The 15,675-nt window shown below is 40.2% G+C and overlaps 2 protein-coding genes across 2 annotated transcripts in view; one reads left to right on the plus strand and one right to left on the minus strand.

Moving 5' to 3' along the window:
* araf (A-Raf proto-oncogene, serine/threonine kinase) overlaps nt 1-12,163 on the plus strand; it is a 22,932-nt gene extending 10,769 nt beyond the window's left edge. The window contains exons 3-16 of the mRNA XM_005745811.1: nt 1,392-1,495; nt 2,271-2,373; nt 2,542-2,696; nt 4,978-5,076; nt 5,178-5,328; nt 5,421-5,448; nt 5,543-5,673; nt 5,797-5,999; nt 6,251-6,427; nt 6,594-6,640; nt 7,190-7,308; nt 8,876-9,007; nt 9,348-9,482; nt 10,043-12,163. Coding sequence (XP_005745868.1) covers nt 1,392-1,495; nt 2,271-2,373; nt 2,542-2,696; nt 4,978-5,076; nt 5,178-5,328; nt 5,421-5,448; nt 5,543-5,673; nt 5,797-5,999; nt 6,251-6,427; nt 6,594-6,640; nt 7,190-7,308; nt 8,876-9,007; nt 9,348-9,482; nt 10,043-10,183 — 1,725 coding nt within the window. The 3' untranslated portion in view covers nt 10,184-12,163. The remainder of the gene's footprint in view (nt 1-1,391; nt 1,496-2,270; nt 2,374-2,541; nt 2,697-4,977; nt 5,077-5,177; nt 5,329-5,420; nt 5,449-5,542; nt 5,674-5,796; nt 6,000-6,250; nt 6,428-6,593; nt 6,641-7,189; nt 7,309-8,875; nt 9,008-9,347; nt 9,483-10,042) is intronic.
* A 2,720-nt stretch (nt 12,164-14,883) lies between these two features.
* Nucleotides 14,884-15,675, minus strand: part of LOC102200429 (leukocyte surface antigen CD53) — a 5,352-nt gene continuing 4,560 nt past the window's right edge. The window contains exon 8 of the mRNA XM_005745812.2: nt 14,884-15,308. Coding sequence (XP_005745869.1) covers nt 15,237-15,308 — 72 coding nt within the window. The 3' untranslated portion in view covers nt 14,884-15,236. The remainder of the gene's footprint in view (nt 15,309-15,675) is intronic.

Raw genomic sequence — 15,675 nt, forward strand, 5'->3', positions numbered from 1 at the left:
CTCTCCTCTCCAAATAACTTCTGCTTAGCTTTCCGAGCTTCCCTCGGGTCCTCTTAATCAGCGGTCTCCAACCTTTTTTGTGCCAAGGGCCGGTTTATGCCTGACAATATTTTCACGGACCGGCCTTTAAGGTGTCGCAGATAGATGAGGGAGGGGCTAATAATCGACTCAGTCATTTTTAATGATCGTTGAAAGCCCAGATCGTAATCGTGATTAAAATTTGATTAATTGAGCAGCCCTAGCCATAATGATGTGTAAATTGAAGTTATATTTATTTTTTAAATTACATTTGGCTGGTGATTCAGTAGATATTTTTTTTTTATTTTCAGGTGACTATTGAAATAAAAGGTTTTATGTAGAGGTTCATTTAGATGGGGTCTCAGCCTAAGTTAGCACCCAGATGTGTAAGCGGTAGTCGGGGATGTAGTTCAGTTCGTTTCATTTTGAAAAAGGTTAGTTCAGAATCGTGTTTGTTGGCCAAGTATATGTGCAGACACATACAGGGAATTTGGTTCTGGTAGATGGTGGCTCTCAAGCACAGCAATGTAAATCTCACACACACACGTCTATATACACACATTACACATACATACACAAAGCTGTGTAAACAACTATAAATAATGAATCTAAACTTGTATACATAAAATACAGAAATGAAATGAGGTGGAATGAATACTACAGAATGTACATAAGGTGCAGTTGCAGTCTGGCAGTGGGAGCAGTGTGACAGGTCAACTGTTAAGAAGGGAGATGACGAGGGGAAAGAAACTGTTCCTATGTTGGGTGGTCCTGGTCTGCAGGCTTCTGTACCGTCTGCCAGAGGGCAGCAGATCAAAAAGTCTGTGTCCAGGATGTGAGGGGTCTGTGATGATTTTCCCTGCCCGTTTCCTGATTCTTGAGAGGTACAGATCCTTCTAGTTCTGCTCAATCCACCCACTATTACTCTAAACCTTTAGGTGTGTGGTACAGAAAGAACGGTTGATTTGCTCATGGTATTTCCTCCCATCTGCAGCTCTTCAGACAAGAGACATGATGTCCCTTTTTGTCTTTCTTGTTTGTTCTCCTGTGTGCACCTCTAACTAGGGAAGGGGAGATGAGGGAGATGGCGACAGAGACTGAGGAATTTATTTCCCACTTACAGCATGAAGAAAAAGCTGGAAAGCAAAGAATCATATTCAGCCACATTTACATGTAGCTTTACATTCCACATTCCTAAACACATAATGGGAACAGTAACCTGCATCATCTAATGTAATGTTTGTTTCTTGTATGGTCAAAATTGATGCTCTTTGTTACTGCCATTTTACCCAAGTATGCCTCTGTGTTACCTGTGTGATCAGAGAATGTCATGTCAAAGTCACACTTATTCAAATATGGCATTCTGTTTTCAGGTGAATGTCCGCCAAGGACAGACTGTGCATGAGATTCTAGATAAAGCGCTCAAAGTGAGAGGCCTGAGCCAAGAGTGCTGTGCTGTATTTCGCCTTCTAGGAGGGTAAGATTGCACTTCTGTTTGTGCCACGTCCTCTCACATCATATTGGGAAAATGACTTTGCATTCCTTTTAGCCCACATGAAACTCTGAGAGGCAACAGTGAACAGCTGTCACAAGACGACATGTTAGACAAACACATGTATATAACAGAGGCTGAAGATGTAATGTGAAGTTGATTCAAAGGCTGAAACGGTAGAAAAGTCAATATGCATTGATAAACAACTAATATACAATTAATTATTCATTGTGTATTTTTTTCTTTTTCTTTTTTTTTTTTTTTTTGTTACCATAATGCATTTGAAGGGTTTCCTGTGTAACGATGGGTAACATTCCTATGCTTCATTAAATATTAAAACAGTCTAACAAAGGGAAAGAATCACTGACCTTCTGTTCAAACTTTAGCTACGCTAGTAGAATCTCAGGATAAAAGTTGGAAATGACCATGAAAGATAAAGAGGAAAAATGAATGAAAGTAAAAATTTTACTCTACTCTGTGAACATTCAACAGCTTAAAGGTAGAATTTGTAATTTAGCAGTTTTGATGCTTCAACATAGTTGTAAACTGTTTTCTCGCACCATAAACAGTTGTTGACATTTCTGAGAAACTCATTGATATACAAATTAAGTGCATTGGCCAATTAGGATAATGAAGACCTCTCCGTTGTTATTTTTTTGTTATCTTAGCCATTTTAAACCTTGAAAGGGGTTTCAATATTGGTGATATGTACAAAGAGTGTTTAAATTGCTTCTAAATGTTCCTTTTTTTGCCCCTCTAGTCGAAAAAGACTGACGGACTGGGACACAGACATAACTCCTCTAGTTGGAGAGGAGCTTTTAGTTGAGGTCCTGGATGATATTCCCCTGACCATGCACAACTTTGTAAGTATCTCACATACCTGTGTATAAAATGTTCATAGCTTATGTGAAATACCTTTTGTTCATACGTTTTTGGCCTGTGATACTCTAATTGAATTGCTGCTGTTTTTAGCCTTGATGGTCTTAAATGTTATTACTGCAAAGTAAATTTCATGAACTCTATCCGTATAGGTACGCAAAACTTTCTTCAAGCTGGCTTACTGTGATTTTTGCCACAAGTTCCTTTTCAATGGCTTCAGATGTCAGACATGTGGCTACAAGTTTCACCAACACTGCAGTAGCAAGGTCCCCACCGTGTGTGTGGACATGGATACTATAAGAGAGCGGTGAGTTGGAGTAGTGTTTATCATTGGCTGTACCAGATGCTTTGCTGGTAATATTTCACCAAGAGAAGGTGGCTAGTTGGAAAATAAGTTCTATTTTTAAGGAGGGCCACAATTCTATGGATTCAGACGATATTTTCCAGACTTTGCAACATGATGTCGACATACAGGCCATACAGTTTTTTTTTTTTTAGTTTTTTTTATTTGTTAGTTGTTGTGTTTTTTATAGCTGCCATGTTGCCCTGTAATTTTGATTACAGTAGCTGAGATGAACATTGTATTCTGGTTAATCATGTTTTATGTAGAGACATACATAGTAAGCCTTTTGTGATCACAAAAGGCTTTTAAATGCTCTTTCCTCATTTCCACCTCATCCTCTTCACCTCAAGCCTCATCTCCTGAACTGCAGTCAAGGCTCTAGCACACAAAAACATGCAAAAACATGCTTCTTTATTCCCAATATTATTGAAATTAGTTATTGTAATTAGACTCCAGACAGCTGACTGCCAACTAAACGGCTGGTTATAAGAGTTGGCCAGCTAACGTTAGACTGCAGTGTCCTAAAAATCACTTTCCTTCTGATAAACAGTTTGAGTGCATTCTCCTTGTGTATAGGAGTTTGTCCGCTAAATGTTTAGGTTCAACAATGTTGGATCCACTTCAAAGAGAGTTTCTCTAATGCTAACAGCAGCGTTTACAAAAGAAAAGGTCAGGATATGTGTGTGAAGGTTCTTGGTCATCCTGGTCATTGTCGTCTAAGGAGCTGTGAATTGAAGAAGCTTCTCGGATCAGAGGTGAAACGTCTTCCAAGAAACTCAAAGTTCAGACGTTTTTCTTTCCGAGCTCCTTAGTTCAGGATATCCTCAACAACTCACTCAACTCATATTGGCCCCTTTCACTGTCTTAGCTGACTAACACGTTTCTCCTAGAACAGCCAACGTAGCTAGGATTATGAACTTGAATTGGGAGGGTTAAAAAAAACAAAAAACAACAACAACATTTAGTTGACTGCAATCTGCCATCTACTAAAATCTAATGATTTTTACACACTGTAATTTTCCTTCTGCACTCTTAAAATAGTCTTTTACTTTAGTCTTTGTAAATAACTTTATTGGGACTGATTGATTAGAGCAGGGCGATATGACCAAAAATATTTATCACAATATACATTTGAAAATTTGCGATAACGATATAATTCACACTAGACAAAATACTTTACAACTCCACAACTTTGATGGGGTTTTTTGCTCTAATAATTTATTTTCACTTAAAAAAACAAAAAACAAAAAAACAGCTGCCTGTTTATGTGCGTTCTCTAGTTAAAGTTAAAGGCATTTTTCAGTGGAAATTGGCTGACATATCCTCAGCATAACCATGTATAATATCCACAAAACTTAGAAAGAGGTTATACACACACAATACGGTAATATTATGTTGAAGCACAGTACGTATCACTCCGCGAGGCTCCTGCCTACGATAGCCATAATGCTCCAACAATCCATCAAGCGGTGCGGGTTCGTAGCTTAGCAAAGTCGTACTAAAACATTTGACAGATTTTTCCAGCGCCGTGTACGACATAAAATCGTTTCGAGGTCAGTAAACACAACCAGAATTCATACATAAGGCACACGGGATTATAAGGGGCACTGTTGATTTTCAGAAAAATCAAAGGATTGATTTTAAGTGCCGTATTTTCCAAAAAACACAGTAATAACAACGGCCCGCTAGCATGCGCTACCAAAAATAGTGCTTTGTCGTGTATCTGACAGACAAAAGCTAAACCAGTGCCACACCACTGAAGTTGCAGCATTTTTACAAACCAATTCTGGTTCATCCGTTTTATTCAACAATCCGCTTTCGCCCTTCTCATTCTCCGTCGCCACCATGCTTTTTCCACCATGTGCGTATGAAAACAAAGGCACTGCGCGTTTTACCCATATTCTATCGCGATATTTCATTTTCTTATCGCTGCCGAACGTTATACCAGTGTTAACGTGAACGGTATGGTATGGCCCAGCCCTAATGATGATGAAAAACAAGTAAAACGCCTGAAGTTCTTAAAATTCAGAACAGTTTCAGGGAAAAATGGAGATATACGGACCATCTTTTTGTGATGTGCCTAGATGATCAGATTCAGACTTGACATTAAAAACACGGTGCAAATATGCACTTACTACTTAATTATTTAGTACTAAATAACAGAAATTTTGCACATAATTGGAGCCTGAATAGTATGAAACTTCTATGATAATGTTTAATTGTTTTCTTTCAATCCTATGTCCAGTTCTGATCCCAGTCCTTGCCCAGATGGATACCCACAGATAATACTGCCAGAAAATTCCCCCACGCAGAGCAACCCAGCCTTAACCCCAGAGCCTTCTGGGTAAGCTGGGCAGATGGCGTTCTATCAAAATTTCAGCATTGCTTTATTTTGTGAAATGTATATTTTAATCAAAATTTTGGCTTTCTTTTCTTTTTGCTCAGAATGGGCCACCTGTCCCCATCCCCGTCCTCAACCTTTCACTTCCCCATGTCAGGCGGAGATGGTCAGTCTCTACAGAGGCATCGCTCCACATCTACTCCCAATGTTCATATGGTCAGCACATTGGACCCTGCTTCTGCCATGATTATAGAGGTCGGTGTTGGCTGCTTGTTTGCTTTTGCTTGAAGGATTGTCACCTCCACTGTTTATTCATCAAAATAACTTTGTTGCATATCTCCTCTTAGGAAGCACTAAAGTTCAACAACACAATAGGTATGCTTTCCATTTTTTCCCCTCTCTTCTGTTTTAGAATACATTTGTTATTCTATGCATGACACTTATGTTGTGCTGTCTCTTGTTGCTGCAGGTCCTGAACCCTCACCTAAGCCCTCCACCAGCCCGCCCTCTTCTTTTGGCTCTCCAGGGAAGAAGCCACCAAAGTCCCCTTCGGAACCCAGGGAGCGCAAGCCCTCGTCCTCTGATGACAAAAAGAAAGTGGTAGGGTGTCTTTAACATTGTTCACAGGCCACTGGTCACTTTACATATTCACAAGGGCAACCTTTGAATGCATTGAACTGCTATCTCTTTTTAACAAATTTAACAGTCAATCTGTTGTTTCAGCACCGAGGAGGCAACAGAGATTCAAGTTACTACTGGGAGGTCCACTCTCGAGAAGTCAACATCCAGAAGAGAATAGGTTCTGGCTCCTTTGGAACTGTCTTCAAGGGAAAGTGGCATGGAGATGTGGCAATCAAGATCCTCAAAGTCAAAGAGCCAACGCCTGAGCAGTTACAAGCCTTTAAAAATGAAATGCAGGTGTTGCGGTGAGCAGTGGTTTACATGACTTTAACTTTGTTTTATTTGCACAAATCTTTCCACAACTGCTGCTGGTGGTGGAGTTATTAATAATGGTAATGATATTAGTATTACTAACGCTGCATAAACTGGTTTTATTAACACCAGTTCACATTGTTATAGCACTTTAATTTAACTCTTAACAATGTGGTGACTGTAACTTTCTGACTGCGGATGAGGTAATGGAATTTGTAAGTTTCACTATTTCTGTTCTCTACAGGAAGACCCGCCACGTCAACATCCTGCTGTTCATGGGCTTCATGACTAAGCCTAACTTTGCCATCATCACACAATGGTGTGAAGGCAGCAGCCTGTACCGCCATCTGCATGTCTTAGAGAGCAAGTTTGATACTGTGCGTCGCATTGATGTGGCCAGACAGACAGCACAGGGCATGGAGTAAGACTTGCTGCAATATTCCATTTCACCATCATCACTTAGTCAGGCCAAGTAGCAGACATCAAGTCTTTTTGTAGTGCAAGAAGTTCATTCTGTATACAAATGTTTGGCACCCATGAATTTAATTTACTAGTTTTCAAATTGGTTTTTTTGCTTTTTCTTTCAGTTATCTTCATGCAAAGAACATAATTCATCGAGATCTAAAATCAAACAGTATCCTTCTCTTGTGCATGGTGTACATAAGTGCAGTCATTGTGTGTTTCTGAGTTTAGATAGCTGTACCTTTTCAACCCATAATCACACGTGCTAATTTGAGCCTCATGCTCTGCAGTTATTAAAGGTTTAACAACACACAAAAAGCATTTCCTTTTAATAGACAGTGATATACAGAGCAGCCAAACCATTAAAACTGTGATGTGTCAGTACTCTTAACACAAGAAAAGAAACAAACTCTATGCTGACTCTTACCTTGAAGACACCTCTCCCTTGTTTTCATGAAGAGGCCAATTTAAGATGATACGGTGCATCGCTGCTGTCAGGGACAAACATTTGAATTTGAAACTAAGGTATTAAATTTGAGTTTGTCGAGTCATTCCACACTGTCAGGTGGACATTTCTTTGTTTCCCATTGTTTACTTTGGGTAGTTTCCTCTGTCAGTCTCACTTTTTATAACTTCTTTCTTGTGAAATGTTTATGCAGTAACTGATACCATGAAAACGTCCAGCAGCTGTCTGTTGTATTTTTCTGAGATTTGCTGCCAGATATTTTTCTCCATGAGGGCTGGACTGTTAAAATCGGTGACTTTGGTTTGGCTACAGTGAAGGCTCGATGGACTGGCTCTCAGCAGGTAGAACAACCCAGCGGATCCATTCTCTGGATGGTAAGGATACTTAACATATTTATTGTAGAGCTCAGAGTCTATATGACATTTTAAGGCCAGTAGGGGGAGCAGTTTTTGAAAAGATTTTGGGTTTTATAGAACACTAGAGCAAAATGAGCCTCTGCTCCTTTGTATGAGTACTCAATTCTGTTTCAGATGAGTTCTTGGGCTAAATTGCTAGTTTCAAGTCCTATTAAATTTGAAAATTTCAGTTTGTAAGTTCAGCATACAGAATCTCTTGTTTTGCTAGTCGGATCCACCTGTCCTCATGACATTGATTTTAAAAATCCAACATGGCAGCAGCTAGAACATTTAACTTGACTCTTGATTACATGGTAAATGGACTGATTCTTACATAGCGCTTTTCTACTCTCCGGAGTACTCAAAGCGCTGTATACAACATGCCTCATTCACCCGTTCACATAAGCACTTCTAAACACAAGTGCAAACTAATCTACATTCACACTCCGATGAACGCATCAGAGGACAACTTGGGATTAGTATCTTGCCCAAGGATATTTGACATATAGATTGGGGAAGCCAAGGATCGAAGCACCAACCTTCCAATCAGTTGCTGATCTGCTCTACCACCTGAGCCACAGCCACCCGTACATGAACTGTGGCTGTGTCTTCTTTCACCTTCAGTCTGACATTGCCCTTACTTAAATTGTTTTCTACGAGGGAGCTTTTTTTCCCTCCTAACTAGTTACTAAAGACCAATGGCTCTGTCTGAAATCTAATGTGTTTAAGTCCCCACTGATACGTCGCTATGCCGACAGACATAACAAACTGCAGTGTCGGTCATTAGTGTTATTACTCCTCGGTTCTAGCTTGGCAACAGTGTTGATCCTGCCCGTGGCCACAATTGGCTGATTATCCAGCTTCCCACAGCACTCATTGGGCAGGTTCCTTTTTCTATTGGGACTGTTGTGTCATGTCACAGTGCCACATGTCAGTCAAGTTGGTGGAGTTGACTGAAATCATGCACCAAAGAGATGTCAGGTTCTGACTGTGCTGGGTGCCACACACCACAAAAAAACAGTTTTGGTAAAGAAATTGTCGATCTTTAGTAATACTTTTACATCATGTCATTCTTCAGCTGCTGATACTTGCAAAATGAGCGGCTGATGCATACTATTACCGATGCATGTTAATGTTGTCCTTTATAACCTGTGTACATCTTGAGTCTTGACAGGTTAAGTTATATTGTTCGTTTGACGACTTTTCTTGAAAAGTGATTACTGTTGATACCATAAATAACATCAAGTCACATCTGTATCATTAACTGTAAAGCAGAATAATAGAAATATGATGGTTTTTCATTGTATATTGGAACCCTGGAAGTTTTCCATCCACTTGTTTAAACACAGTAAAGGTCACACGCACATTATTTGATAGACCCTATATCCATACATGCAGTTTTTTATGTACAAGGGTTTGTAGTGTATTTGCTTCTAATCTGGTTAAGTCACAACATCTTTACAAAAAGCTAAATTAGTGTAATCGGTAGTGTTAAAGTACCTCTTTGTCAGTTTTTAATTCATTTTTTCCTCTCTCCTCTCATTAGGCTCCTGAGGTGATCCGCATGCAGGACACAAACCCATACACGTTCCAGTCAGACGTATATGGCTACGGAGTAGTTCTGTTTGAGCTGATGTCAGGAACCCTGCCTTACTCCAATATCAACAACAGAGACCAGGTTCCATTACCCAGTTTATTCTAGTTTATGTTAACACACAACACTGAGTCAGTCTAAAATATCTGACTGACTCTTTCTGAAGATTTTGTTAATTACTATCAACATCAAAAATATAGCCATAGAGTAAGTCACAGTTCCAAAAAACTAACAAATATTAGTAGAGTTCAGTAGATAAACTGTTAAATGTAACTCTGAATTAAATAATTCATCTGGAACACATGAAGCAAATTTTGTGTGACTTGACTTGTGGCCCAGTTTCTTAAGCTGTCTTCAGACCTTTGATGTAATACTTACGTTTGTTCTGTAGCTCACCTTCTTCGGTCCTCTTTTTCTTTGTCAGATAATCTTCATGGTTGGACGTGGTTACCTGTCTCCAGACCTCAGTAAGCTGTATAGTACCTCACCCAAAGCAATGAAGAGGCTGATCGTCGACTGCCTGAAGTTTAAACGTGATGAAAGGCCCCTTTTTCCACAGGTCAGTCTTGTATGGTTTATCACTTTAATAAAAAATATCCTGCAATGTTAAAATGTCCCGTGACTCGACATTCTAAGGGCTTTCTTTAAATTAAACTTGAAACTTTTACTTTATCCAAAACTTTTGGCGACAACTGGGTTCTGTCAGAAAGATGATCATTTATTGTAGGGATCGAACCACCAACCTTCCGATTAGTAGTTGACCTACTGTACTGCCTGAGCCACAGCCATTCCTCTGTATCAATCTAAAGAGGATTTGTTTTTGAAAGAATTTAGGTGAACATAAAGACCTGGAGAAATTTTTGATGTAAAGCAAGATACAGCAGGACTGTAGGCCACCAGTGAGGAATCTTGCACAAGGATGCTTTAATGAAAGTTCTGGAAAAGCAAATCGGAGTGTTCAATACAAATAATTTGCAAGACATGGACGTGTCATTGTAGTTGCCTGTAAATTCATACTATCCTTTAAATCAGGTGACTGCCAAACCATATGCAATGTAGTTGCGTAATGCTGACAAAACTATAGTCTGTAATTTTCCTAATATTTCTGTCCTTCCTCAGATTCTGGTGTCCATTGAGCAGGTGCAAGATTTGCTGCCGAAAATCGAGCGGAGTCGCTCCGAGCCGTCGCTCCATCGAGCTGTCCATGCTGAGGACCTGAACCCCCTCCTGTTCCACACCACCAGGCTCATGCCCCTCTAAGCTCTCCACAGCACACAGCAAAGAGGCCGCCAACCTGTCAAGGACCACAGCATTCCAGTGCCTCAAAGAGGCCACAGCTGGCTGCTCTCCACCATTGTGGAGCTGCAGCTCTCAGCAGCAAAACTCAGTAACAGACTGTAGAAGTAACCTTAGTCTGACAGTGAAATTATTATTTTTTTTCTTCCTTCAACAAATGACACGCACATGCCCATCAGGTGAAAGAAAGACCTTCTGTTTGTAGACATGTGTAAAATGTCTGCTCTTGCCAGCTGAGAAAGTCAATCGACATCTCGACTTGTATTTGGCTCTTAGACCTGCTTTGGAGTTTCAGTTGTTCTAAAGAAACTCACATGGTTGCACATACAGTGCAAAAGAGTCTAATTCAGATCTTTGAGGACTTAAATCAGTCATAGAGCTGGAGCTGCTGGTTCAAGTCACATGATCCACTTACATACTCCATGCTCAGCGGGCATGTGCCCCTTTCACTGTAACACAGCATAAATGGAATGGGGACCTGAGATGTAACGCCACTCATTTGAAAGCAACTCTTTTTGAATACGTGCCTGACGTGATATGTTTTGTAAAAGGTTAGATGTTTGCCCCCAGTGTGGACTTTCAGCATTTACTGGTCTTGCAAATATCTATACAAGACCTGGCAACTTAGAACAATGAACTATGCAAAGAAGTTTATGGAAAAAAAATGTATACCAGTTGCTCATTTAACCTGTTATAGTCTTTTGCTGTACATGAAGCAAAGCAGTGAAAGGCCTGGAGGTAGATATTTTCTTTCACTAACATAAAACATAAATGTATCTTGTCAGGTAGATATTCTTCAAATAGGAACTTTGAAATGCACTAAATTCATCTGAGGATCAAGTTTCCATTGATGCTGTTTGTGGGGGGATGGAAAGTCAGCGAGAAGGGCCTGGCAGAACTGGCTGCATGTCCAAATTTAAACATTACAAATTACAGTTTGAGGGTTTGAAAGTTATCCCATTCCTTAAATCCTGTGTTTAGTCTTAAGAATGTGCTGTTTCAAACAAACTTTTAGTAAAAGCAGTTGCCCACCCCTCTACCCTTTTCAAGTCCTGAAACATCACCTAACTTGTGTCACTTACCAGGCAACACTGTGATACTTTTAATGTTCCAAGTCCACTGAACACGGGGACTAAATGGTTAGGATCAATACTTCAGCAGTGGATGTTATTCATTTCTAAACCAAAATGTTTTCCAAAGTGAGATGTTAGTCAGGTCATCAGAGGACCTTGTTGTTAGAAATGTACAGATGTAGTTTCAAGGGCTCAACAGATGGCTCATTTAAATTCCAGGTGTAAACTGAGGTTTCCATGTTGAGGCACGCACCTTACAGCTCTCACACTGCAGGAACAGCAGAGTGCCAGCCTCTGCACCACATGGGCTTAAGTGGTTTGTTGTATTGCTGCTACATATTGTGAGTGTTTTGTACACCTTAAAGATTGAATTGCTTGGTACACAGCTTCAGCAGTGTTGGCTAGTTTTTCCACACTCCAGAGGTCCATTCTCCAATGCTGCAGTCCCTCGTCCATAGTTCACTCACACATGTCCGCATATTCTCAAAATATTTCTATAGGTGTGGGGCATGCCTTAGAACAACTAATCAACCAAGGTTCTCACAGTTTTAATTTAGGCTTGAAGAGGTGTGTACATTTTTCACAAAAGTGAGATCACATCTAAAGGCAAATGTGCAAACTCTGTTGTGATGGCCACAAATCTACTCTGAAGAAATAGCTGAATTATTAAAATCTGTAGTATTCAGTGAACAGAACAAATGTCAGGGTTGTCTAGTTTGCTCGTCCAGCCGTTTGTATGTTACCCACCAGGAGATTGCTTTAAGCTTGTATCCAGTTGATTTTTCTTTGGTGGGATGCTCACTTGTTATGAATGAAAGCCCTGCATTTTATTTTCCTGAGATTGAATTAGTTGCCGCACAGCAAGAAGGTCCTGAGTTCAATTCCACCATCAGGCCGTGTGGAGTTTGCATGTTCTCCCCGTGTTTGCGTGGGTTCACTCCGGGTACTCCGGCTTCCTCCCACCGTCCAAAGACATGCAGCTTGTGGGGATGGGTTAATTGGATAATCTAAATTGCCACTAGGTTTGAATGTGAGTGCGAATGGTTGTCTGTCCCTGTGTGTTGGCCCTGTGACAGACTGGTAACCTGTCCAGGGTGTACCCCGCCTCTCGCCCTATGACAGCTGGGATAGGCTCCAGTGCCCCCCGTGACCCTGAAAATGATAAGCGGAAGTGAATGGATGGATGAATTAGTTGAATATTTACTCGCCTCTGTGCTTGTAACACACCGAGGCGGCTCGGTCCTGCTTCATGATGTCTTTCAAAGAAATACGCATGTGCTCAGGGTTCAGCTGGGCTGGTTTAAAAGCTAGTAGCCTTAGCTGGTTATCAGTGATAGTGTGTGGCCTTGTTTTGGGGGTTTGTGGAGAGAGAGTTAGATATATCTAGATAGATATCTAATTTGTTTTTTTCTTTTTGCCCCTCTTTCAGCCCCTCATTTTTGCTCATTGTAATACTGGTGGGAAATATTGTCTTAAAAAGCCTTTACTCATCTTTACTTAAAGCTTATCAGCCACAACAATTTCATTGCCATCAACAAAAAGCAGGATACTGAAGATCAGCCACTGCTCTTCTTCAGTGTAATCCTTTGTAGATTTGTAGTACTGACTAATGAAAGAAATGGAAGCGATAGTCATATCTACAGAACCTTTAGTTTCTCCTTCAGCTGGACTGTTAGCATCTTCGGGCTAGTGCTCACAGGTTGACCTGACAATGCAGTCACTCAAAGCAGATTTAATCCATAGTAAATTAAGGGCACAGACGCAACCCTCTCTGTGGTGATTTTGGTGACTTAACAGTAGGGGATCAGGAGCCATGCCTCCTGGTCTGTCCTAACAGTGCTGTATTCTGAGGCATTGACTCTTGCTGGTCGGGTCTCGCCCAAGTGAAGGCAGTAGGTGTGAGGTGATGTTTCAGGCTTCTGTGAATCCTGCAGGTGATGTGACAGACATGAAGCAAAACTCCTGTTGATGCAGATGTCTGTCACTAATGAACTGCTAATTTAATATTCTCATGTTAATCTAGGGGCTGGGTACCCTGACTGATGCTCATTCCAGTTATGTGGTGGGTGTGGGAGAGGTTTTGTGGTGGGCTTTTTTTTGTTTTGCTTTCTTATTTATTGATGTTATCGCAGATGTTAATCTGCAAGTACAGCACTCTGAAATGGATCAGATGTTTACTGGGAATGTTTATCTTTGAAATGTTCATCAGCACCAGGCGCTCTCTCGCTTTCTTTTTTCTCTCTCAAACATTCTCAACATGAATGTATGTTTCGGCGCGGTACTGTTGGCTCCTCTGTTCACTCGGACTCTGTCAAATGCAGGGGCACTTCTAGCAACTTTGCTTTCACACATCCTGAGCACAAATGGGTGTCAACATTTTTTTTTCTTTTTTTTTTCTTCTCTAAGCAAGATGTTGTCCATAGGGTTTCACTACAATAGCAACACTTAGGGAACTGTAACTAACGGGTATTTGAATGGCCTGAAGCTGCTGAATGAAATCTTTGTTTTTCTTTTTTTCTAAATGAGCTGCTTTTTATAAACATTCAGAAAAAGCAAAACTTTTTTTTTTTTTAAACCACAATATAAGATCAGGAGTGCTTTGGTATAACGTCAGCAGACCAGGTTTTCTGTGCATCTGTAAAAAGTAGAGTGGGTTTGGAGAGCTTATTGAACCATTTTGTGCTCAGTTTCACATTGAGGGGATGCCTCCCGAACGTCTTCATCTGGAGGTTGAGGGAACAGGTGCCACATCTCTGTTCAAGTGGACCTGAAAAGCTTCAGGAAACACGAGATTCTCATCTGGAGACTCAAAGGGGCACCATAATATGGGGGAAGAGAGGCACTGCGACTGTTTCAGAGGATGAGAGCTGTGTCAGAATAGTTTCTTATTTTATTTTATTGTCTTTTCATATCTGTAGGTGAGTTGGAGTACTTGTCTATAGTTTCTGAGGTGTCAGGGGTGTTAATTTGCAATAAATAGTGTTTTCTGCTGTGTACAGTCTGTTTCTTTTTTGTTTTCTTGTTACTGTTTTTGTGATTTCAAAGAGAACAATTATTTTAACATGTAAATCATTTTTTTTTCTTAAGGGTTGTGTGTGTGTGTGTTGTGATCAGTAATGATGCAGGATTTATTCTTTAAATAAATGAATTCATCTGTAACTTGTTGTTTTTAGCTTTCAGTACAATCAGTGGAATCTTGTTTGTCTGTTTTGGGACACAGTTCGTTTCATCAGCTTACCAAGTGAAACATTTAACTGGTTTTTAAACGACGACCTCTCGACCCGCTTAAGCTTAAAACGAAATCTTGTTCAGGGAAACTCGCTGAACAGGGTCAAAAGAGGAAGTGGTTATTTTTAAGGCTCCACCACAGATCAGTAAACGGCAAGCTATAAACAGGAAGTCATCTGACAGCAAGACTGTTCAGAAGTCTACAGAACACTGTTTATGCTCTTTATTTTTATAAAGTTAATTGATCTCCAAAAGTTGATTCTGTTCATCTGGACGTAGCGTTTTGTGGGAGAAACGTTTCGTCACTCATCCAAGTGACTTCTTCAGTCTCAGCTGACTGCAGGTTAATTGGATGTTTCCAAATTTGTTGTCAGTAAGTAGTTTATTAAAGACTAGTACAAAGGTAATATTTTACAGAAACGGTTTTAAAAAGTTGACAGACCTTAAGATAAACTTGGCACCAAGCAAGTTCTGTACAAAACTGAACTCGGCACACAGCTTCACCTGAAATGGAGTAGTGCACTAAAGGTCAAAGGTGCCAGAATTTACACTTATACTTTATATTCAGGTACATAAACAGGTTTAAGCTTTAAGCAAGAGTTTAGAAAAATAGTTTTCTCATTTTAAGGAAGTTTTTCCAGAAACTTTCCCTCTAGTTCCTAAAGAACTTTACAGTGATATTTACTGTAAAATGGGAAGATCATGTTTGAAGGTATTCAGAACTTGTAGCCCAGTCCAGATCTGCTAATGTGGCAGAACAGTGTCATGGCAAAGCACATTCCCAAAACCTGTAAACAGAAATATAGAAATTAAACTGGAAAAGGACATAAAATGCAATGTTGTACTGTTTAAAAAATTTTTAAAAAAAAAAGTTATTCTGAGCTTCTCAAGCTGACTAAAATTTCATTGGGTTTATGCTTGTTTATATGAAGTATTTTTATTCCTTTTGCAATCTAAAGAGTGGTCTTTTCTTCCCCGATCCATTCTAGAGCTGTGTTTTTGGGTGTGGCAGTGGACATTGTCCAGCTGGAGGCCCACTTTGGTAAGTGGGAGGGGAGCAGGTCTTGGGCTGTATCCCAATTCAGGGTCTGCAGCCTTAAAGTACGCAGCCTCAACGATCCTCAAGGGCCGCGTACTTAAAGACCGCTAAGGCCG

The sequence above is a fragment of the Pundamilia nyererei genome, unplaced genomic scaffold, assembly GCF_000239375.1.
Source record: "Pundamilia nyererei isolate P.nyererei 1_Seehausen unplaced genomic scaffold, PunNye1.0 scaffold00167, whole genome shotgun sequence".
Lineage (NCBI taxonomy): Eukaryota > Metazoa > Chordata > Actinopteri > Cichliformes > Cichlidae > Pundamilia > Pundamilia nyererei.